Source organism: Anopheles merus, unplaced genomic scaffold, assembly GCF_017562075.2.
Source record: "Anopheles merus strain MAF unplaced genomic scaffold, AmerM5.1 LNR4000279, whole genome shotgun sequence".
NCBI lineage: Eukaryota > Metazoa > Arthropoda > Insecta > Diptera > Culicidae > Anopheles > Anopheles merus.
In genome coordinates this window covers 30,379-55,258 of record NW_024427859.1, presented here as the reverse complement: position 1 = coordinate 55,258, position 24,880 = coordinate 30,379, and the positions used below count along the sequence as shown (strand labels likewise).

Below are 24,880 nucleotides of genomic sequence, written 5' to 3'. Positions count from 1 at the left end.
TTTTCGTCCCTAGCGCTTCCATTACACTGCCCCAGCCACTGCGAGGGACTTTCACGGCGATGGTCCTTGCACGCTACGGTTGAGTGTTAGGCGTCGACGTTCCGAACCGATCGTCCTCCGCAGCCTGGTGAGTCTACCTGGAGGCTACCATGATGGGGTATAGGGCTAGGGTTGGGGAGGATTCGGGGAAAAAGTTTGTGAAGGGGGGTTGGTGGAGGGAATTGTTGAATCTCACACACCCTGTGGCGTTTTGTGGAGCCGCTGATCCTTTTGCGTGCCCAGCAACGGACCTTTTTGCGATTCCACTGCCGGCTCGTGTGGCCTTGTGACAGTGCGGTGCGTATTTTTGGTTTTCATTCGGGGGTTTTCGTGGTGATATTCGTACTAGACAATTTATTATTGAAAAAAAAAAATATCTGAAAGACCTATGTAAATCTATCCGGAAAGCGAATTTACGTCAATATCATGCACGGGGGCATGTTACATGGGTTTTCACATCAAATTCAGGGATTCAGAGTAAATGTCAGAGATTCTGATACCCTTGGCACAGTTTCTGGACTCTCTTGAATGGGAAATTATGGTTTTGGCTCGCACATCTAACTCCAATCCAATTAGAATTTAGAAGTGAGGCATTCTAGTCTGAATTCATTTCGTTGTACTTTTCTTAAAGTTTCTAGCTCTTCATAGAGTTTTTAGAAACTTTAACTATTCCAGTTTAAGTGAATTTTTCTGTAGTTTGGTTCTTGCAGCTAGAGATTTTTCTTGGTTCAATATTCCAGATTCATTATGTTCGAGATTGATATTAGTAACACTACGAGGTTTTTATTATTTTTGAAAATCATTAAGTTCGCAAGCGAATATAAAATTCCCATCAAGCTCAATTTAAGGGAATCCAATTCATATTAGTAAACAGAAATATACTAAAAAGGAAATTAAAAACTGTAACACAAAAAGCTTTTGAAATTTTAAAATATTTTTTAGATAAATTTTAGTAACCGCCTTCACTGTACGTTTGCTCGCTTGGACTTACCTAGTGCCCACACACAACAACCGGTCAGCCAAAACGCAAGATTTATACCTAAACATCGACCATTCCAAAACGGGGCCGAAAGAAAGCTACAGAGCAGAGCAGGCTGGAAGGACGGAACAGGAAGTTGGGTAAAAAGATCTTTGCTGCCTTTCGATAACCGTGCGCCTCGGCATCAGTGGGCCGGAAACCGTGGGTGGGTGGATACCGGGTACCAACGGGCTTGTAAAGGTGTCTCTTCCTGTTCCTGCACACGCCGGCAGGCCGTAGCAGTGTGTGCGTCGGCCTTGCCGTCCGTGAGGTTATGCCGAGTTCCGAGAAGGTGAAAAGGTGACCGTAAATAGAAACCACCCAACCGACGGACCGACCGACCGACCAGCCAACGCCAATGCCGGCACCAGCAGAGATCTTGTTAGTTGGCGTGCCGTGATCCCCCCTGGGTTGGTCCGTAGGTTGAGGTAGGATGGAGGACGCACGAGGGTGCGACTGATATACATTCTGGGTCTGGCAATTCGATTGCCTTGGTGTGCGCCGGATGTGCTCTCTGCTTCTTTGTCGGTCGACGCTGGTCTAGGCTACCAGCTTACCTGGCGGACGGCACGCAGACACGGTCGCCGAGGTTGAAGGGACTACAAGGGGGTGATAATATCTAGAACGTGTACCAGCAGCAGTATGGAGCAGCGTAGCAGAAGGAAGCAAAAAAAAATATAGCAGGGAGGCCTCTTCCCCTTTTCATCGTCCCTTTTTTGACGCTCTTCCAGCACAACGTTCGTGTTGCGCTCGAGCAGAGTTTCTTTGCCCCGGAGAGGTTCGACGAAATCCACGGCACGGGCTGGAAAGCTACGGCTCACCAGCCCGTACCGTACAAACAGCCCGGCATAGCGATGAAATGATGCTGCAGGATACGACCACTCACCCACCAGGGTCGCCGCAGCCGAGAGTTTGCAGACGTGCCCATGGCGCAGACACACGCCAGGTGGAGGGAGTTTTGTGCTTTATGTATACATAATCGTGCCCTTCGCAAGGTGCCGCACACAGGTGGATATTGGGTGGCGAACGTATGGCGCTTTGGGGCGAGCGTGATTCCAGCCGCACCAGGGAAAAGGACGATGCAGATATGAATTCGGTGCGCTTGAACCGATCAGGGGGCTGCTAAAAGGTGCACCAGGTATTGTACCCTTGGCACACAGCTTACTCAGGGAATAAGTAGTGGTATTATTGCGGGCAAAACTCCCTTATGAATAAATTAATATATTTTTTATATTTTATAACTACCGAAGTAATTAAATTATTTAACAAATTTCGATTAAAATGCTTCAACACTCTCAAGCTGAGCTAATCACTAATAAGTGTCTTTACAGACATAAATTTGAGATAAATCATTCGGAACTTTCCTCAAAACTTGAAACATTTTAATGAATTGTAAAATATTTCCTTAGGCACTGAAACTCCCGCCCCATCTTTCCCCACCACAACATTGCCAAATTGGAGTAACTTTAGCAACATGCAACATGGCAAACGTTCGCAGTAATAGTTTTATACCTCCTTGGGGCAACCGTACCATACCAGACGCCAGGCAACACACTCCATGCCGAAACTCCGTTCCAGCTCCCGATCAGATCCAAATTTACCTTGCAGCAGCCCCACCACCACCACCACCACCAATACAGCAACTCGGCTCCATGTGTACAACGTGAGCTCGATTCCTTCGGGACACGTTTCAATGCACGTTTCCTTTTTTTGTCTTTTTGCTCTTCCACAGGAATGAAATAAGGGGAAGGAGGTTGGGATGGGAAAAGTTTTGGAAATTATTCCTCCTCCTCCCTAACAATCACCGTCCTGTGAACTGGAGGAGCCCGATGAGTTCCGATTCTGCAGCGCAGGTCGAGCAGCTGGTCGCCGGAAGCTTCCAAGCACGCGGTTTGGCAATGATTATGACCATGGGCGGAACAACATTGCGGGGTTTTTGGTTTGGTAAACTTTTGCTTCCGCTCGGGTTTGACCCGCTGCCGCCGGTGTGTGTTGGCAGTGTTAAGCTTGCCTCACCGTTTCCTCCTTTCCAACAGTCGAGATCCTGGAAAGGGGTGCTAAAGTGGGCCGTCATTTTGCGGAAAACTTTGCTTCCCCGAATTGCTCCTTTCCTTTTCGTGGTACAAGCTGGGCGGGAGGTATGTGTTGCTGGAGTGTTAGAGCCCATGGCCCGTCGTCCCATTCCTTGGATGGAGTTTGTAGATTGGAGGTTAAGAGTCAGTGGCGTCGGGGAGGTTCTTTTGTCGGTTTGGTCTTGCGCTTAACACCTCAACAACAATCCATTGCTGTTGCCGATGGGCATTTTTCTTGGCTCCACGTTACCCACGTGCCGTTCGGCGTGCGTTGCTGGTGGGCTGCCTCGGTGTGTGCCTTGTTCGTCTAAGTTTTACCGATTTAAAAAGGTGCTCCTGCTCCAAAACGCCCAGTACCGGGTGAGGCTATTATCCACCGGTTTATGGTTGCAGCAGCAGCTCGTTGTTTTTTAATGCTTGCTTGATGGATGCAGTTTAAAATTGCTTGACGAAATGGTGCTCCTGTGCATGTTTGAGAATGTGTAGGAAATTTTAAGCTGAAGGTTTAAAGTTACTTAAATCATTCAAACTCTTGTGAGCAGCAATGGATTTTGATTTTTTTATTGTTTAAAAATAGATGCTTGGTCAACAGATAAAGTTTTGGACTTTTATTGACTTGAACTGTCGCTCATCTTAATTTGGTTAATTTAAAGTTATAGCTAGTTAACTTCAACATCCTTAACGCTTCAAACATGTACGCTGCTGTTGAATAATTCAGTGAAATAATGTAAAATTTAGATGTTTTTGTGGATTCACACGATTACATTATTAATCTGAAAGCGTTCGAATATAACCTATGGATGATATTGTCACAGCACATGGTATTGTCACAGCATTGATGACGGGAAAGACAATGGGATCAACTGCAACGTGTTGCACCAATCGCAAATGTGTAATTAACAAAATCATGTCAAACCCAGATGAAACAAAATAAAAATGAGTACCTAGAAGCAATACAAATAAACCACAGGAGAGCATTGGATAATAAGGTTTCCAAGCAAACGACTGTAAAACACTAGAATAATATGAAATTCAGTGTCACGATGGGCTATCTAAAGCAATTTTCCATATAAATTTGTAAAACGATTCTTTTAAAATGCTGGAAAAGATATCGAAATTCAAAAAGTTTAATTAATTGAAATATAACTTTTCTGATTGCATTAATATTCTTCAGTATTTTATCTATGAATCTGTATGATATACTGAAACAAGGAAGTGAAGTTACGACATTCAAAAGGATTTTTAGACTCTATAATTGACAATCTGTTTCAAATAAAGTAAAAAGCGCTCAAAATACCAAAAAAACCTAAGTGATTTTCCTTTTTTTAGTAAACTTACTGTTAATGATGAAGAGGAAGTTTTGAAAATGATGAAGACACGATGTTGTTGCTTTGAACTCTGGAACTTGACTAAATTTATTCAGGAAAAACACTCGCTTATATACTGCAGAATTCGGGAATTCGAGCTGCACTTGCGGGAATTCGAGCTGCACTTGCGGGAATTCGAGCTGCACGATACCGATCTACAGCAGTTTGCACTGCGTAATAGAATTATGATTAAGTTCTTTTTACACGTAGTCAATTTACTGGAAAGCGCCCTCTACCTTACGCTAGACGTACTAAGGATGACGCGTTACCATTACGCTTGCCGTAACATACTCCCCCGCGTTGAATTATCTAATTCAACTAGGATGAACTTGATGGCTCGTCGGTGGGAAGAACGCAGATTTTAGAGATGGAACGCTTGAAGTCTCCATCTTTCGTTTTGACGATGACCACTCGGATGTTGTCGTCAGCTCCCTTGATGATCTGCGTGACGCGGCCAAGACACCATTTCGATGGAGGTAGACCGTCCTCCTTCAGCAGCACCATGGTATCCAGCTTCACGTTGTCCTTCTGCTTGGTCCACTTGGTTCTCTGCTGTAGTCCGGACAAGTAGTCTGTAGACCAGCGTTTCCATAGTCGACGGACAAACTCTTGCACCTTTTGCCAGCGATCGAGATGGTTGAACGGCAGCTTTTCCAGCGATGGTTCGGCCAGGGATACGATGGGGCGATGAATGAGGAAGTGACCTGGGGTCAGCACTTCCAAATCAGATGGGTCATTGGAGAGTGGTGTAAGTGGTCTAGAGTTGAGGCATCCTTCAATCTGGATCAGTAGCGTGTTGAGTTCATCGCTCGTGAGGATGGCGTTCCCAACGGTTGGCTTGAAGTGTGTTTTGAAAGACTTCACTGCCGCCTCCCAAAGACCTCCAAAGTTGGGTGAGCGAGGTGGGATGAACTTGAACTGGATGCCATCGTCGATGCAGGACTTAATCACTGATGTTTGCCACTGGTGGTTGAATTGCTTGGACAAGGAGGCAATTTCTCGGGAGGCGCCCAAGAAATTCCTAGCGTTGTCGCATTCGATGAGAGCCGGTTTCCCGCGTCGTCCGATGAATCGTCGAAGTGCCGCAAGGAAAGCGTTGGTAGACAGGTCCGCTACCAATTCGATGTGTACAGCCTTCACTGCCATACAGACGAATATCGCTACGTAGCCCTTGATGAGTTGCGCCTTCCGAGATGTATGTCGATAGTGTATCGGTCCACACAAGTCGACTCCGGTGTGTAAGAAAGTTGACGTTGGTGTAACTCTCTCTGTTGGAAGGTCGCCCATGAGTTGCTGCGCAGGTGTGGGGCGGCAACGGTAGCATTTGTAGCAGGAGTGGACGATTCTTCTGGCCAGGTTTTTTGCTCGCAGTGGCCAAAATCGTTCTCGCATGCTCGCTATCAGTAGTTGTGGATTCGCATGTTGATAGGTCCGATGATACAGGGTTGCAATCTGATTCGTCAGCGGATGGTTGGCGGGTAAGATGTACGGATGCTTTCGGTCGAACGGGATTGGTGCATGTCGCAATCTTCCGCCCACTCGTAGCAGGCCATCTTGTAGAAACGGTGCTAGTAGTTTTAAAGGTGAGTTGTTGCCGACCGAATCGCCTTTCGATAGATGTTTGATGTCTTCTGGGAATGATTCAGCTTGAGCGAGGCGAACTAGACACAGTGTAGATTCGGCTAGTTCCTCCAAGCTGAGATGATGATCCAGTCTGCGTTGTTGATGATTAGCAGGATTCGTGTTGTGTCGGAATCTTCTTAGCCACGCAACCAGACGTTGCAGTCCGGTGAACGTTGAACGGAGGCTAAAAAGTTCGTTCGGAGCCACGGATTGTGCAGCCATGCAGATTGGTCGCTCCTCCAATTCGTCTGTGGTGAATTCTTCCTGTCGAGGTTGATGAGTGTTCGGCCATTCCTCTGATGGTTGCGCCAGCCAGTCTGGTCCGTGCCACCAAAGGTTTGAATTTTCCAGCTGATCCGCATCCATTCCTCGAGAGATGATGTCCGCAGGATTGTCCGTTCCGGGTACGTGTCTCCACTCCTTTCCGTGAGTGATGTGTTGGATCTCGGACACCCGGTTAGCAATGAAGGTTTTCCAGCGTGACGGAGTTGCAGACAACCAATGCAGGACGATGGTTGAGTCAGACCAAAAGATGGTCTCGACCTGAAGCTTCAAGGCTTCTGACACCTTCTCGTACGAGTGTGCCAGTAGCAGTGCTGCAGAAAGCTCCAGTCGGGGTAAGCAAACACGCTTTGCTTACGGGAGTCTGCTAGTGGTGCCACTTTGGATTTTGCAGTGATGAGGTTGGTTGTCACACGTCCATCGGGGTTGGTCGCACGCAGGTAAACCGCCGCTCCGTATGCCTTCTCGGATGCATCACAAAAGCAATGCATTTGTAGATTCGTTGCTCGTTGATCGGTTAAGAGCCAGCGTGGAATGTGGATCGTTTGCAGCATGGCCAACTTCTCGCGAAACAGGAGCCATCGGTTTTGTAGTGCTGGTGTCAACGGCTCGTCCCAGGCGATCTGACATCTCCACAGCTCTTGAAGGAACAGCTTGGCTTGGATGATAACTGGTCCAACCAGTCCGATTGGGTCAAACAGTTTCGCGACATCCGAAAGCGCGTTTCGTTTGGTGATGATGTTGTCTGCGTTCCAGCGTGGGATGTTGAACACAAAGGCGTCGGTGGAAACGTTCCACTTCAGTCCGAGTGTCTTGATGATCGGTGACTTCGCATCCAAGTTGAGAATCGTCCTTTCATCTTGCAGATGCTGGGGCAGATGTTCGAAGATCTGCTTGTTGTTGGTGGCCCATTTCCGCAAGCAGAATCCACCAGAAGCCAGGAGATCGATGAGTTGCTGACATACTCGTTGACCCTCGGGAATGTTATTTACGCCGGTCAGCATGTCGTCCATGTAGAAGTCTCGTCCGAGGATGGTTGCTGCTTCGGGGTGGGTGCTAGCTCCGACCTGAGATAGCACTTGCAGGGTTTTGGTGGCCAAATACGGAGCACATGATGTGCCGTAGGTGACGGTGTTGAGCTGGAACGTTCGTATCGGCTCGGTTGGAGAATTTCGCCACAGGATTCGTTGCAGCGGACGATCGATGGCAGCTATGTTGATTTGCCGGTACATCTTCTCGATGTCTGCTACCAGGGCAAATTTCGACATTCTAAACCGCAATAGAATGGACATCAGGTCGTCTTGGATTGTGGGTCCGATCATCAGTGCATCGTTTAAAGATGTTCCGGTGTCTGATGCACACGAAGCGTCGAACACCACTCGGAGTTTAGTGGTGGTACTATCTGGTCGCACGATGCAGTGATGTGGGAGATAGTATGATGGTGATGAAGTTGTAGCATCGCTCTCGGCTACTTCTGTCATGTGCTGAAGTTCTGCGTACTCCTCGATGAATTGAGTATAAGCTGTCTTCAATGAGGCATTCGAGGATAGCCGACGTTCCAAGGCAAGGAACCGGCGTGTGGCTATCCCTTTCGAATCCCCAAGACGAGCCAGCTTGTCCTCTCGTTTCGGTAGCTGCACGATGAATCGACCGTCGGTGTCTCTGGTGGTGGTGGCTGCGAACTGTTTCTCACAGTTGCTCTCCTCGACGGATAATGTGCTGGTAGCTCGGCATGACTCCAACTCCCAGAATTTGCTCAGCTGCTCTTCGATGCTCGTACTGCAGACGTGTCCAACGATGGATGAAGATGGTGATGGTGCATGAACATTGACTCTACCTGCTATCACCCAACCAAAAGCAGTGTTTTGGAGTGTCACTCTTTCGTGGGATAGCTTGATGAGTCCTTCCTTAACGACGTCGTAGTACAGCTCTGCGCCGATGATGAGGTCGATCGGGCCAGGACTGTGAAACGAAGGATCGGCCAGCTGAACTTGACGAGGTATCTGCCAGCTGCTTGTGTTGATACGGGTTGATGGGAGCTCACGAGTGAGCTTGCTGAGTACGTGGAACCTTCCGGACGCTTTGTATTCACTGTCTAAAGAATGGATCCTTAACACAGCCGAATGTTGTGACGTCACGGAAACTTCTCCAATTCCTCCGATGCGATGATTCTCTCGCCGTTTCGCCACACCCAGCCGTTGAGTAAGGCGCTCGGTAACGATGTTGAGTTGTGCTCCGGAATCCAGCAAGGCACGTGCTAGATGACATCGTCCGTGATTGTCCTCTACTTGGACCAGCACGGTTTGCAGCAACACAACACTGTTTTCGATCTGGATGGAACAGTGGGTAAGGGACTGAGGAGGACAGATCGAACTCGTGGCTGGAGCATCCGACGCCTCAGTTGCTGGTGCTGCTTCATGCAGCAACGTATGATGCCGTTGTTGGCAGATCTTGCATCCGCTTGATGTACACTGTCGTAAACGATGAGCTGGAGAAAGGCAGTTGAAGCACAATCCTTTCGACTGTGCTAGTTGCTTTCTATCTGCAACACTCATATTGTTGATCAATTCACACCGGAACACTGAATGTTTTGAAATACCGCACAATTTGCACTTTTCGTTGTACGCAACACTATTCACAGCACTGGTCGCAGCATGGATGGTTTGCACTCGAGGGTTGCTGCGCATGGTGTCTCCGGTTCTGGCTCCGCTGGCTGGCTTGGAGAAAGACTTCAGTACATGGCAATGGTTGCGGACGAATTGCACTAAGTCTTTGTACGTTGGGATGGTCGTAGACTTCCGGTGAAGCTCCCAATGACGCAGGGTTGTTGGATCCAGCAGCGAACTTAGCCTGAACACCAGCAGCGTGCTCCATGCATCTGGTTTCTCGCCTTCCTTTTCGAGCATTCGTAGGTTACGCTCGAAATCGTCGACAAGTCGGCTTAGAGAATCTGCACATTCTCTCCTCAGCGGTGATATGCTGAATAACGCCTCAACGGTGGTTTTGACGATGAGGTACTTGTTCTCGTAGCGTTCAGACAACAGCTTCCAGGCTACGTCGTAGTTTTTGGATGTAATTTCCAAAGCGTCGATCACCGCGCGTGCGTCCTTCGTTAGCGACGCAGCAAGGTAATGTAGTTTGTCACATTCGGTCAGCTGTTCTGACGAATGTATCAGTGATTGAAACGCGTCACGGAAGGCAGGCCAGTCGCGAATATTTCCGTCGAAATGTGGCAGCACGATTTCGGGAAGTCTTGCACGCACCGGAACTGTCGTGGGTTTCTGTTCACTGCCGAAAACTGGGTTTGGTGTTGTAGGCAATGGGATCTGCGATGCTAACTGATACTCGATGTTTTTGCTTAACTCGAATACCCTGTCGTCGAACACGCCATATCGCTCGATTGCCTCCTGAGCCTGGTCGTCGCTCACAACGTCCAAGATCGAGTCGTACCATTGTTTGTAGTCCAAAGCAAGCACCTTCACTCGGTCTGATATGGTTTTCAGCGAGTGAACGTCGGTGCTGTGTTTGACGAACATCTGTTCTAGACGGTCAAGCTGCCACTCCAGGTGAGTGCGTTGACGGTTCAATTTGGTGACGTCTGGAACGGAGCCAAATTCTCTGACGGTGGAACTTTGGCTTTCCTCCATGTCGTTGGCCGCTGGAACCACTTCTTTGACGGGAGAATGGTCAACGGGCATAGTTTCACTTTCTAACACAAACTTTACTTTTCACAAACTTTCCTAAACGCGAACTGTGGATCACTTGCACACTAATCCGGTTCGAAGGACCAAATGTTAATGATGAAGAGGAAGTTTTGAAAATGATGAAGACACGATGTTGTTGCTTTGAACTCTGGAACTTGACTAAATTTATTCAGGAAAAACACTCGCTTATATACTGCAGAATTCGGGAATTCGAGCTGCACTTGCGGGAATTCGAGCTGCACTTGCGGGAATTCGAGCTGCACGATACCGATCTACAGCAGTTTGCACTGCGTAATAGAATTATGATTAAGTTCTTTTTACACGTAGTCAATTTACTGGAAAGCGCCCTCTACCTTACGCTAGACGTACTAAGGATGACGCGTTACCATTACGCTTGCCGTAACAATCATCTTAACATAATTATTTTTTATAGAACTTTTATAAAAATAAATTGAAGAGAGAAAAAAAACACAATCATTTTATATTTTTTCGATGTGAACTTGTCAAAATAAAGCGTATTTTTTCTGATTAAGTTATGATTTAAGATTTCACAGGACAGCATTAGAATCATACAGTATGCAGGAAATAATTATATCATGCAGCAAATCATGGGTATGCTTCGATGAAATATTGAGTTATCACTAGCATTAGCTAGTGAAACGAGTCAAACATGTCAAACAAAGCAAAAGCAACTCCCATGCAAAAAAAACTTATTACGTTGTCCATATTTACAGTGCGCGTCAGGCAGCGTGCCTAATACTGTACGTTCCAATCGCAACGCATCTTTGGCACCGCTTCAACAATCAACTCGCAGCCTACTAAAAACCCTCCAGCCTCGACCAAACCGATTGCTTTTTAGCGTTATTTGTCCAATCACCCGTGTTTGCGGGCAGCAGGTGGTGTTGCTCCAATCAGCCGGGATGCCATCATTCGTTCCGGATTGGAAGTAGGGTACCGCGGGAAGCGTACCGATGACAGAGTGAAGGCGAAACAAAGCAACACCACGGACTCCGAACGAGAAAGCCCACGGCGATGATTACGCCGACAATGACCATCGATGATGAATTGATGAGGGGCCACATCACACATCGCGTACGTGTACGTTTGGGGCACATCGCGAACATCGCGAGCTCCCCACCCCTTTACTACAATGTAAGACTGCTGACGGGTGGCTCGTTAAGGGATTAGCGAAACCGCTTGAGATCGAGAAACAGCTAACCGGCTAGAGGAGTTATTGATTGTATTGATTTCATCTCGAGCCTGCCGGGGTTTATCGCCTGCTTCCGCTCGACCTTATTCCTCGCCAGGGCGGACAAGTTGGGCACATCAAAATAAAACCAAATTCCAATAATTGGCACTAATCGCGAGCAGGCTCGCCCGGTTTCTATCTCTCCCTCCCGAGATCAGGCGGCAGTTTTAGCTTAGCTCTAGGGCTCAACAACCGTGAAATGGCTTGTTGACACAGTTCTACCAGTCACCGTTTTGAGCGATTCGTTCAAAGCGGCCTGGAACGGGGAGGCTTCAAATCTGGTGGAGAGAATTCACACCCAAATATAAACCCTCCCCCTGTAAAGCATCATCCACCCACCGAAGGCCCGACAAGAACGCCAGTCAGACCGGCACACACAGTATAGAGTACACTTGTCATCCACCTGACGCCACTGGCGAGCGAATGAATGCCGCAAAAAAAAAAACAAAGCCTCCATTAACGGGACCCGTTTTGAGGGCCTTCCCTTTCGCCGTCTGCCACCCACCCGCAGCATTTGCCTTGGTAATTCGTTCGTATGCACGATTGGCTTACACCAAAACACAAAAATGGCACACCAAACGATGATGTAGTGTGTCGCTTACGTGCAAAAGAAGATTCTGTGGCACGATTTTTTGTACCGTGCTCTTCTTGGGCCACCCTATCGGCCGACAATCAACTCATCCCTCGCGCTGATGCTCATCATATTCAGGGTGCCCAATCATCTCCCGGGGAAGCATGTCGACGGGTAAACAATGGCACAGTTTTCCAACTAATTGTAGTTCAATTTGCATAACCATGACGCGGCTGTGATGGGCTCCCGAATGGCATTATCTCATCCTGCTCAGCTGCTGATGGTAGTACCATCAGTAACACCAGCGACTGAAGATGATCGCCACCTGCCGTCCGGAACCATACATCAGGAGATTCCATTCCGCTTTCTATAGTTTTGCATCGCAAAATTCACACCAAATCCCGTAACTCCAGGGTTCTGTTAGTCGTTCCGTTGAAATTTGGTTGACAATTGACAGTGTGCCTAGGGTGGGCCTAGAGAGGGGGCGATAGAATTGTCATCAGTAGTCTAACGGAACTCAACGAGAATGCCACTTGACGCGAACGCGCCCCACAGAATGGGGTTGACGCAAGATGTCAATGTTACCACGGTGTGAAGTCGACGGTTGAAGGGCGAAGTGTTTGTGTGTGCGATCGAGAGGAGAAAAAGATGACGCGTTCCAGATAAACGCAAGACAATCATAAGGATGGTAAAAGAAGGCTACGAAGGGGTTTATTTTTTGTCTCGTTGTTTCATTGTGTGTGTGCATGTTCTTCGCACAGATGAAAACCCCAAAAAAGCCTGGATAAGCCGCTCGTCCCAAAAATCAACAATTCTAATTCAATTAATCTGCCTCATCAGTATTTAATTACGCGCAATTAATAAAGCAACGGACGCACAACAGAGGCCTTTTTTGGGGAGGGGAGGGGGAATGTTCCTCCCCCAGAATTCTTCAGATGATCTCTTGCTTCTCGTAAGAGAAAAGCTCCCAAAGACGCCGTGCACAGGCCGTGGAATGTATGGAGCACTATTTTTGCCAATTATTCTGTGTACACCCCAGCAGGCACACACACACCGAACACGGGCGTGCAACAGCGTAACCTAAGGGGACGAGGGGTATGCTTCTTCTCACATTAGAATGCAAAAAATGCTGAACCCGTTAGTGATGGAATGGACGCAAACAGCATTAGAGAGCCAGGTGGAAACGCGTTGGCGTGTGTTTTCTTTTTGTTTTTTTTTTTTAAGATTTGAGCAACAAGGGATGGCTATAGTTTCCCGAAAGCGCGGCGGACGCGTCGAAGTCGTAACGAGAAGGTCGAACGCAAACTTCCAGCGGGATGGGGGAACAGTCCGTGCGCCCTAGCTCGGGAATAGCCGCAAGCGCCAAGCCATTAAAGTGTAACATCTTTATGATGAAGTTCTCGGGAAGGGAGTGCGTCTTGCGTCTTTAGTTAGTGAGGCGTACGCCTGTTCCCCCGTTGCAGCTACACTACAGTTTCTGACATTTTCTCGCTGCAACGCGGAACGATTTCGGAAACGGGCGGAGGGAGTTTCGTCGTGAGAATGCCCTGCCAGAAACATGTTCTTACGGGGCCTGCTGCAGAGCAGAATGAGGGAGACAGCAAGGCGCAGTGGTAGTGCAGCCTGTTTACTAGGTCCTCTAAGGAAGCCCCTCGAGCGGGTCGTTTTTCATGACTCTCTACACGTTGCCCGAGCTCTGCAGCAAACTTCCTGTTGCCGGTTCCACACAAAAAATTCACCAATGCAATGGTTTGACCACACGGAACCGAAAGACAATAATATATTTGTGATAATTCTTTTCCCCCTCTTGTTCATCGAAGAAGCAGCACAACTGCTCGAACTGCCGTCATCTCTAACCTTTCGCTTAGCGGAGCCGTGATTGCAGCGATCGCCCCGAAACAAGCAGCAAAAAAAAAAACAAGGTGAGCGCAAACAAGATGTTCCGTGATCGTGTGGCAGCACCTACACGTGGTAACACACCCCACCACCCGGAATCGGGAAAGGTCCCAATCCTCCCAAGGATTTGGTTGAACACCGTTGCCCTCCTACGTTTGCACGCAGATGCAGCCACGAACCGGTGGTGCATGCTGCAGTGTGACCATCCAGAAGACCATCTTCCAGCCGACCTACCGAATCCAATCTGGGGAATAAAGCGGGACGAGGCAAATAAATAAACCAAACCAATCCGTGGCGTTTCTCAACAGCAATTCCCCGCCCCTTCTTTCCGGTACCTAATTTATCGATAATCAAATGCAAAATCGTGTACAATCAATATTTGTACAGATTATTTATATGCGAACCGCGCCCGATGAAGTTATCCGGTGCGCGTTTCAATTGCAAAATAAATGACTCCTTTAATAGCAATTGGCCACGCGGTGCGGTTTTTTTTGCATTTCAATGAGGGCATGGAGGAGGACAGTGGGAAGGTTTGGGTTCAAGGTGGGGATTTTGGTTCACGACCAGAAGAAAGTTAAAGGATATTGCCATCGGTAGTGCCCTAACGGGGCACTGTCTCCTGCAAGAAGAGAGGCAGAGAAGAAAAAAAAAACAGACTGCATCACGGCATCTATCGGGAGATATTCGTAGACGGTGAGTTATGTTTGCACACGGTTAGATGAATGACTTCGGACTGTGGACCTGCAGCAGCTGCAAAACGGTGGGACGGGGCATTCCATTCCGGCTGTCAAAACAAATGCTCACGTTTCTTTTTTTTCTGTTTTAATGCGGTGGGGGCTTTCTCTCTGCCGCCCTGCCGGTGAATGTCAAAATGTGCGGTCGATCTAATTTTTTCCGGGCAGATCGCGGCACCAATGTTTGCGCTCGCTCGATGTGAGATCACGACTCCATTGCCACATGAGGGACCATGAGGGAGCCGGTGGAGAAATATTTGGATTCGGTTAGTTACGATGCATGGGCTAGAGATGTCATGCGATGAAGCACACATACACACGTACTAGCCGGTTCAATCGTGCCGTAAATCGGTGTGCACCGGGGTGACAGATACTGCCGCTGCCGTAGCTGCACAGTGGAGGGGACACACACAGACCCACGTACACACAAATTATAAAACCCAAGACTGCGTGCGTGTTTCTCGCGAGCCCGAACGACGGACCGATGGTCGTGTCAGCACGACTCAGGGATATATTTAGGAGGCCAGTGCTCAAGGTCCCTTCCGGTACCCACGGTGGGGCTGTCGGGTGTCGGGCGGTGGACGATGGGAAGCGTTTCTTTCTAAGCAGCGTCAGCTTTGGTCAGCAGCAGCAGCAGCCTCCTCGACGTTTACAATGTGGCGTGAAAAGAATGAAATCTTAACGAAGGATACGTTTCACGCGATCGTAGCATGTCCGACGGTCATGATTCTTGTCAAACAATGTGGACCCGTTTTATTCTTTATCTTCTCCACGGTGATTTAATTTTATTTTCTGTTGTGAGGGGAAGAGGCGGTGTGGTTGGGACTTAGATGCTACCCTCCACACATTACGGTACACATGACATGGTGGGTTGCTACAGACACTGGGCGCACTTTAATGTACTGTCAACGTTATTGCATCATATAGATACCTTCTCTATTTTTAACATTTTAATTTTCTCACTTAAGTTTTCGAAAAAAAATGGACTAGTTTTGAAGTTTTTATTTGTAAAATATTTAGAGTATATACAGAGCTATAAATTAGTTAGTGCGGATTTAGCATAGGAGTCGTCCATAACTATTATTGGGGACCTTCACGAGTCTAGTCAGTTTTTTGTATGGAGTTTGACAGTTGGAGGCTGAAATCATGTAAACACTCCATACAAAACCACACAAAAAACTAGCCTGCAATTTTCAGTCTAGATTATTCTAGCCACAAAGCTAGAATTAGATTCGAGTACCTGCTCGAAAACACGGTGTTGTTTACATTTACCCCAAGGTGCATTAAAGAAATGACGTAGTGGAATCTAGAATCAAAGTGTATGTAGTCCAGGTGGTCTCATAGCATGTTTTTTATAACCAAATTTGAATATCACTTTTTAACAGAATGGGTGAAAACTTTTGTTCAAACAAGCTTTCTTGAGACTTGACGAATACTCAAAACACTCTTAAAATCTTTATTCATAAGACGCCTTCTAATTTCATACACCTTGGGATAAGCCCACCTGTATGTTATACTCACTTAGATAGCTGCTCGAAAACTGCTATACAATGCACACAGCTGACAGGCTGAAATTTTAGCCTACGAACTTCAAACGGAAAGGGCCCCATTGTCATTATTGAATAAGCGGTCTATTGTTTTAATCTTTTCTTTAGTACATCCGTAAAACATCGTTTTTAGAACGATCTATTTTGGTTTGTATCTAATAGGGTTTTGGTATTTTGGAAGATTGACATTGTTTGCTAGACATTTTTCAGAAACAAGCCAGATTCATCTTAATTATATTTTTTATGGTTATTATTCTTAAGCACAAATAAGATTTTAAAGATTTCAATTGATTCGTTGGCATCAAATCTACAACCCACTTACAGAACACATATTTAGTCATATGAAAGACATCATGAGGAGGTAGATCCAGAAGAAACGCGCTAGAAACACTCGTTAACATACACCACACACTTGTGTCTCGCTCAATTATACGACACTTCTCTTCCTGGCAATAGTTGAGTACTAAACGATGGTTAGTATCAAAGCTCGTATACGCCTGAGCGATAATCAAAATTAATGAAATGCTCAATGTTATCCCAATCTTGATTTTACATCAGCACTGAAAATTGTACCTGGAACACTAATATATTGCTCGTTATGCGAGATCGAACATTAAGAGTGCTATTTGTTGAGCATTTAGATTTGATAGTTAGGCAACAAAACTCGTTAAAAAGAGGACTCGTTGAGAGGCGTTTCATACCGATACTAAGCAGAAAACTAAACCTTTTTCATTGATCATGCGTTCCACGGTGAAAATTTAAACAGATCCAAAGCCATTCAGTCCGTCTTTTTCATCCCTTGCAAAATTATAAACAAAACCCCACACCTTCGCACAAGAATGCGTTGCCCTTTTGCGCCGTGAAGCAATAAATTAAATCCCGTTGGCTATGATGCTTATACCCAATTGACTAATTTCCTCACCGCAGCAAGCCTATCGCGCGATCGTGCGCGGTTGCAGTGCTATCTCGCACCCGCCCGCCAACACTCTCGCTCGATGATATCTGTATTAATTCATTTTTCACGCTTAATTGAACCTACCGTAAATTGCACGCGCGGCAGCCGCCACACTTGCTGAAGGAGCGGTGAAAAGAACTGCAGAACACACAAAAATTAAACAAATAAACGTTCCACCACAGTAGAGCGACCTAGAGCCCAATAGTGTAGAACCGCAAGCGAATCGAACGCTTCTGCTGCCGTTCAGCTGTATACTTCAGAACAGCGGCAGCGTGTGCCGGCGTTCGGTGTTCGGAAGGTGTTGCAAAACCGGTGTTCGGTGTGATGTTTCGTGCAAAAACAATCATCATTATCATCTGCAACAGCTGGGTAAAAGTACCACCACAACAAAAATGCAGAAAAACCAAAAAACCCTTTTGCTAGCAAGTGAGGTGAAGAAAACTCCTGCCCGCGTTTGCTTTAGTGGCTAGATCACACACACACACACACACACCCTTTGTTTTTGCCAACTCCAACCGATCTTCGAATGCGCAACGCGGCGTGGAGTTGGGTTGTACGGGTTCGGTTAAAGCTTTTTCTTGCCCCCTCGCTACTGGCTGCTTCTGAGGTTGGCCGCCCATTTTTCCGCTAGAATGGATACAATCTAAAGCAAGAACAAGGGGAAAAAGGGGAAGGTCCCGGTGGAGGTGCTGGGACAGCAGTAATACCGCAATTCATTAGCTTGCTGTGTCGATGAAGATAAGCGTTTCACAAATCATTACCAGCAAATGGCACCCGAAATCAGTCAGGCGGCGCACTGCTGCGCCACGAAGGCAACGGGGTTTTCTGCGGTGCGCTCTTATTCTCACTCCCGCTGCTTAAACGCTTTCCGATTGGATCTAGAAAAGCAAATAACAACAACAGCAAATCCTCCAGCAAAAAGTATGCACGGGAAATGCACAACCGTACACGAAGCGCAGAAACGCCGTTGACCAGGCGGGAAACGTGTTTGTTTTGCACACGGGCAATTTGATTAAAACTCGCACCTCTCGATCCTTTTCGGAAGGTCCCGTTGCATAATGCGACGCCCTGGGACCCACGGGAATAGTGTGGAACAGTGCGGGGGAAAGGCGCATGAAGCTCGCTCCCCTTCCGGAGCAGCAGAGCAATCCAGTTAAAATCCAGGGAGGTCCACCGCAGCCAGCAACATCAAGGGGATGGGATTAAACGTTCTATCCTTCAGTTTAAAAAAAAGCGTCTCTTCCAGCAAAAAGCAAAAACCATCAGCGTAAGCAAAAACCAACATTATGCAAAAAAGTGTACACCGTATATCGCACATAAAGATGCAAATTAAGATAAATTGTTCGACATACGGGCTGCCGTTGCGGTGGGAGTGAGCGCTGCGCACGGTACGGCGTTCTTGGGCGTCCGGGTTCTTCCGGTGTTCTGCCGGGCGATCGGTCCTTTGGGCGACCCCGGTGCGATCATGAGCAGCACGGGGCCGTTAAGATCGCCCCTTGGCGGGCCTACATGCGCATGGGCAGTTTATTGTCTTTTGCACAACGGATCAGATCAGCGCGAAACGAACGCGCAGACATGCCCAGGTTCATCCGAGAATTGCGGCTGGAACGTGAATCACCGCGAAGCAACTCCGAAAGTCTGACCCTTTACTGCTGTGGGACTTTCGCAAACGGTTCGCAGGCACAACCCATTACCCAGCAGCAGCAGCAGCAGCAGCAGCAGACAGATGGAGGAGATCCTTAAGCTGCAACCCCTCTTAGTCAGACCAAAGCAAAGGCTCAAAACTTTTAATGGCCCCCGCGTGAAGCAGAAAGTATTCTGGGTAAAAATTCCTCCCGCGCATGAAAGATCGGTGTGCGGAGATTTCAAAAATTGAAACAAATAGGCAATCAATTGTTTCCTGTGTGCGCGCGCGCACTGTCCGGCGATGGGGTGGATCTAATGCGAAACCGGGCAACTGTGCGCCGTCGCGTGTGCTCTCCTTTAGAAATGGCAAACCTTTCCCTGCCCGGTTTTGTGGGTGTGCGGCGGATGTCCAGTTGTCCGGTCGGCCGCGAGAGCGAGGGGGCGTTTTCAACCATAATTTGCGTGCGCATTTTGCATAAACTCTTGCTCTTGGGTGCTCTGTGCACGATCGGGCAGGGTAGAACACAGGCCCGGAAGACAGTGAGCAAAGCGACAGCGAAGATTAATAAAAAATAAATAAAAAACAAACAATAACAACAAAAAAACGATGCGATGATGCGGGGGACCGATTTGTACATGGTTAAACGCAGCATAAACGCAACGAGCGCGGGCGCGTTTAGGGAGTGGGAGAAGCGCACGCACGACGGGCAGTAAGAATGAAACATTCTCGTAAACGTTTAAATTACCCATTAAACGATGGGTACTAAATTTATTAAATTACACGCCACTACTGCCGCCACCATCATCCATGCTCTGCTCATTTCCATGCTTTCTTTGTGTGCTGATCTTTTGGGAAGGTAGTTTTTGCCCGTGTGCGGTAGGTTATGGTGGGACGGCACACACAACAAGCACACACGCCGTAAGAACAATTGGTGGGACAGAAATTATCTCCACCCGAATATGCGCGGCTGTTCGCATAAAATGTACGGGGCGAACTTTTGCACGATGCCCGGTGACTTCAACGAGCGGGCTAGAGAGGAAACTTCCACAGGAGTTCAACATCCACACACACAGACGTAAGCCCCCCCCCCTTCTATTCTCAACCGCTCGACAGTTGCGACGTACGACGTGCCAACAAGAAGAAGAAAAAAGTCCGATTGTATTCTACCCTTTACCGATGGCATGGCAGGTAGATGATCGAGCGCGCACCGCTCAAGTCAGCGCGACCCGAACTGTCACTCTGGTGGACTTGACCTCCAGTCCAGTTAGTGCTTCTCCCCATTCGCTTACTTCCCATTCAGGAGGACAGCAAGCTCACGATGTTAATTCGATCCGGTCACTCACGGGGAGCAGCCGGGGTGCGGCGGTCAAGTTGTGAGAAATCAATCAGCTGACGAACTCGTTGACACTGACAATTCGCATGCCGATTGACCGATGATTGACCGGCGAATCGGCTTCGCGGTGACATCGCGCCAGCGCACGCCATCGGTACACGGAAGGTCGCGGCAGGCTCGCTAATTTTCCGCTCATCAGCCAATCACGCGCCCGTACACTTGCCCCGGTGTTCGGCATGGTGCGGACTGCCGCTTCACGGTGGTCAGGTTTGTGCGAAGTTGGCTCGCATCGTGTCACTGTCAGCGGTGAGCGGGCTCGAACGGCAGCCTGTGGGACACACAAGCCGGGGCTTTTGCTGGACTCCGTTCCATGCCGTTCCTGGCCTGTCCCTTTCCGCGGGCCGGCCGTCTGATTTATTGATATGTCATTGCGCAGCACACTGAGGACGATTTCAATTTACCCTGCCCCGAGCGCTGCTGTCATTTGGGGTTGACTTCCACCGGCAGGTATAGATTGCGAAGCGAAAACGAAATGGTTTGGCTTTGGAGTATTTTGAGCATGGCCATCTTCGTCAAACGTGAACATTTTTCGACAAAGGAGAAATAGAGTCGAATTCCACAAGGATGCAAACAAGAATGAAAAGTCCACTCTAGCGCTTTGACTCCTTGCTTATTGTTGTTTGTATAATTTGTCGCATCGGAGAAACGGTTTAATATCCCAATGTCTTTAATCTCATGATTTACGAACTTCGAAGATATTAAATCCTCAAACAGACCACAAACCACCTCATAGGCAAGCTACACATAGCAGTGAATTATCTTAACACAACAGGGGCTCGGTAAACGCACCATTTACCATGTTGCCACCGTTTATAGTGAAAACGTAACGCGCTTAAGCTCTTCAGCAACTTCCAATCCACACACACAGGTAGCACCTTCCGGCGCTATTGCAGTCATATATTTGCAAGCTAATTGAAAATTCGAATTGGCTATTGGTGAACAAATTTACTGCCCAAACCACCCACCGAGCCAGTGATCTGGTGCAGTGCAAATCATCACGGCACACCATCGTAGCGTCCCACGCTCTTGAACCGACCTGCACCGGACACCGGAAGGCCCTACGCAGCCCTGGCTCCACACTCCCAGCGTGCTTAATGTTTGCACTCGACTGCAACGGCCCCTTGCGACCGGAAAGTGTGTCTTTGGAGCTGTGAGTTTGCCATTTTTCCCTCTTGCATGCCGCCACAATTAAGGAATCTGCGGGAGGGGACAACCGGCTACCGCGTGGTGCCAGTTGTTTGTATGGATTCCTATGCTTTTGCCTGTGCGGCTTCACACGCACGTTCGGGGGATTACAGGCAGGGTCGTCCGGGCTGGGCGGAAACGAATGCAAATATATGACCTGGAATGTTCTGCCAGCCCACGCCATCGCTGCACGTCATTATCATCATTCGAACATCGCAAATGTCGATCGCGGGTGCTCTTTTCTGCGTCGCGCGTGCTTTACTCCCACACCGGCTGGAGAACACCCCCTGGAGGGTGTAGGGCGCCAAGCGCATCCCTACGCTACTGGCGCCCCGTGCTGAATTCGCACAGCAGTTGTTCTGCTTCCCGTGTTTACTTCATTTTTTTTTGTGTGTGCGCATTTGGTATTTATTAGGTCTGTGCACGTGTGTTCGCGCTTGTCGGTGGGAATGGGGGGAAGTGAGCAATAAAATTGGGTCAGAACCAGCCGAGCCGGGGCTTGCCGTGGCGCTGTATGTTACCATTATCAACACCTTCATTATGGTGCAAATGTAGCGGGGATCGTGCTGAGTTTTGCAATTTTATTCGCGCGCGAGTGTGCATAATGTCATGAAGAATCTGGGTGAAGGGGAGTGCATGCAAGATGGGCAAAGAACGCTGTGCTTTTCCAGCAGGGTGTGTAAACTGTGTTTTCAGTAGGAGCTAAAGATCAGAAATTTGGCGATCGGTTTCATTTCAACCACTTAGGTTCGTCGCTTCCGAGTATTGAAAGCTCGGTAGTTTATAATAATCAATTCTAGTTTTCAGTAGTTCTAGGTACAAGCATCTTAATTTTTATCTACAATTTGTTCACCATACAACAAACTGCTGCGGTTTAATGCTCGGAAATCTGGAATTAGGAGCTTCAACAAACAAACATACAATGATCAAATAATGGCAAACGATGTTGCAATGATGATGATGTGTAGATTCATCACCACGTATTCCGTTTTGCATGCAACCTTTAAACCTCTAAAAACACCAATTCACAAAGCCGAATCGGATGTGCGTCCACAGTGCCTCGTTATTTCATCTCACTTTCGACCGAATCTAGGTAATTAACCTCCTTAACTAGACCGCAAATAAGGCCACTAGCGCGCACGTGGATGGATACCCAGCAGCCTAAACCGAGTAATTGCAAACCATACCAGCCCCGGATTGTCTTTTTCGGCTGCCCTTTTTTGCCACTTCTCTTCGCTGAAATGGAAGATCCTTTTGTTTTCTACCGGTACCCCGCAATAGCGACATTTCGGTCAAAGCCTAGTGAAAGGTAAAAGGTGAATTGTGGTCAATGTGGATTGATTTTTTGGCAACATTTTGCACACCACCACTGTACGGTGAAATTGTACCGTGGCAAAATGATGAACCCTTCCTTCGAGGCAAAACACACAGCATAACGAGCGCCCTGCTTCGTACGCGGTTGATGAAATTAAGGTCCGCAAATTATCCGCTTCCTGGACATTTCTCTTTTGCCGCATGCGCACAAAAACAAACAAATGCATAATGGTACTGCAAGTACCCACATTCCCGCACAAACGTGTCTAATTTAACTATGATCATTGATTTTGCACACACTCACACACTCAGATTTTGCCCTGCTGAGCGAATCTGACGTACTTTCCTGTCCGTTTTGCAGTTCCTTCTCTTTCCTCTTCAGCTTCAGTTGTCTGGTGTGTGGATTAGTGGTGGGAGTTTGGAATCGGACCTACCCGATTCCGATTCCGTGTTCGGAATCAATTCCGGAGCCGATTCCGATGCTGGAATCGATTCCGATTCCGGAGTCGATTCCGGAGCCGATTCCGGAGTTGGGACTCCGCTACGGGATCGATTCCGGAGTGGAGTGGCAATTCCCATTCCTGAACTAATTCCGGAGCCGATTCCGGAACAAATTTCGGAGCCGAATCCGGAACCAACTCCGGAGCCGATTCCGGAGTTGGTTCCGGAGCCGATTCCAAAATTGGTTCCGGAATCGATTCTGGAAACTGATTCCGGACCTACTATCACGATCGATTCCAGAAAATTTCAGAGCTAGCCGGAATCGATTCCGACGAAATCTTCATTTTCCCCATCACTAGTGTGGATGCAGCAAGCTCACGTTTGGAAAGAATCGATTGAGGGGTAGAGCGCACCGCAAGCGCTAGCCGATGTAAGAGCGCTCTTGTCAGTCATCACACTAACTTATCGGAACTTGCCGTCTCAGAACGCGATCCATATTTCACCGCTATCCGGAGCTAATCCCCCCCCCCCTTCCCGAAAGATAACGTATTGGGTGCAACTGGCCAACACCACACCGTCGTCGTCGTCGTCGTCGTGCTCTGTCCGATACACTTTACGCGAAACATATTTCTTCCACCCGCCGATGAAGCGGGGTGGGTGGTGATGGAAGGAAGCGAGGGAGAATATATGTTTATCCCTTGCCCGATTCCAGCACTTGTGGGATGCATCGCGCTAGTTTCGCCCGTGTGCACTCGTTATTGTCCTGTTTCGCGTGCGGCGGAGTTCACCGGCGGAGCGATTTTGATCTACAACCAGACAAACTTCTAGCTCGCAGTCGCTGTCTGTGTGTGTGTATGTGTGTGTGTGTGTGAAGGTTTGCACTTTATTGATTCTGCATTCCACCTTCCCTCCCTTCCGCCCTGCAGCAAACCGATACGTCCGTCTATGCGATCAAAGATCGGGCGTAGTGCATCGAAGCCATAAGCCAGCTTCCTCCACCTCCAACTTTCCACCGAGCCCCGAGCGCGCAAGGATGAATTTCGTGGAACGCTAGGGAAAAGGGCGCGATCGATGCGAAACACCGCGCGCTTCCACCGGCCGGTTAACTGTTTTGCTCGCGTTCGGTTGAGTTGCTTTAAATTGATTGCTGATGCCTTCACCCGCGATCCTGCCTTGACGCGCGATACGCGAACCGGTGTGTAGAAGGGAGGGGGGGGGGGGCGGGACCACTGGCGGATGATAAGACCGGGGTCGGGCGGACGCTGCACGGACGGTCGAGGACAAGTTATTTATGCGCGCGCCGAGTGCATCGATGTGTGCGCCACATCCACCACCCATTCGCCTGCGTTGAATTACGCCAGAATGAATCATGTAAACTATCGCGTCATGTAACAGGCGCGCAGGGAAGGAGGAGGTACGTTTTTTTTGGTGGGACGCCGAACACCGAACCCGTACAGCGAATCTGCATACGGCAGCGCGGGGCCAATGAGTAAGGTAGAACGCGCAGAAACTCGCCAATAGTAACGAACGGCCATAGTTAGAACGAACCGGGCAAGAATCCGAACGCTCCGATTGCTGCACAAATCGGGTCCGGCCAGCGCTAATCAAACACCCCTCATGCGTACTCATGCAGCAAGGATCCGATGGCATCGGGCGGGGCGAGAATGTTGTGTGTGTGTGTTGCATAGAATTTTCGTGCATGTATCGTTGTTGTGCTGTCGAGCCTGGCGCGTTGCGTGATGCCGTCCCATTTTGCGTGGTGTGGCTGCGAGGCTGAGCGCTGCGAGAATGAGTTATGCACACCACCCGGCGTGGTGGCGGTGGTGGTGTGGAATTGATTACGAACGAACATCGTACAAACAC

The 24,880-nt window shown here is 48.3% G+C and overlaps 1 protein-coding gene across 1 annotated transcript; it reads right to left on the bottom strand.

Moving 5' to 3' along the window:
* Positions 1–4,814: 4,814 nt before the first annotated feature.
* Positions 4,815–10,099, bottom strand: LOC121602045. The gene is made up of 2 exons (XM_041930817.1): positions 6,760–10,099; positions 4,815–6,715 (listed from the first exon to the last, which is right to left on the bottom strand). Exons 1-2 carry the CDS (start codon positions 10,097–10,099, stop codon positions 4,815–4,817), a joined length of 5,241 nt encoding a protein of 1,746 aa, XP_041786751.1.
* Positions 10,100–24,880: the final 14,781 nt, after the last annotated feature.

Excerpts from the sequence above, each read along its gene's own strand:
- LOC121602045 (XM_041930817.1), bottom strand. The coding sequence starts at position 10,099 with ATGCCCGTTGACCATTCTCCCGTCAAAGAAGTGGTTCCAGCGGCCAAC. Across the intron at positions 6,716-6,759 it reads GGCACCACTAGCAGACTCCC|CACTGCTACTGGCACACTCG; the intron begins GTAAGCAAAGCG and ends AGCTTTCTGCAG.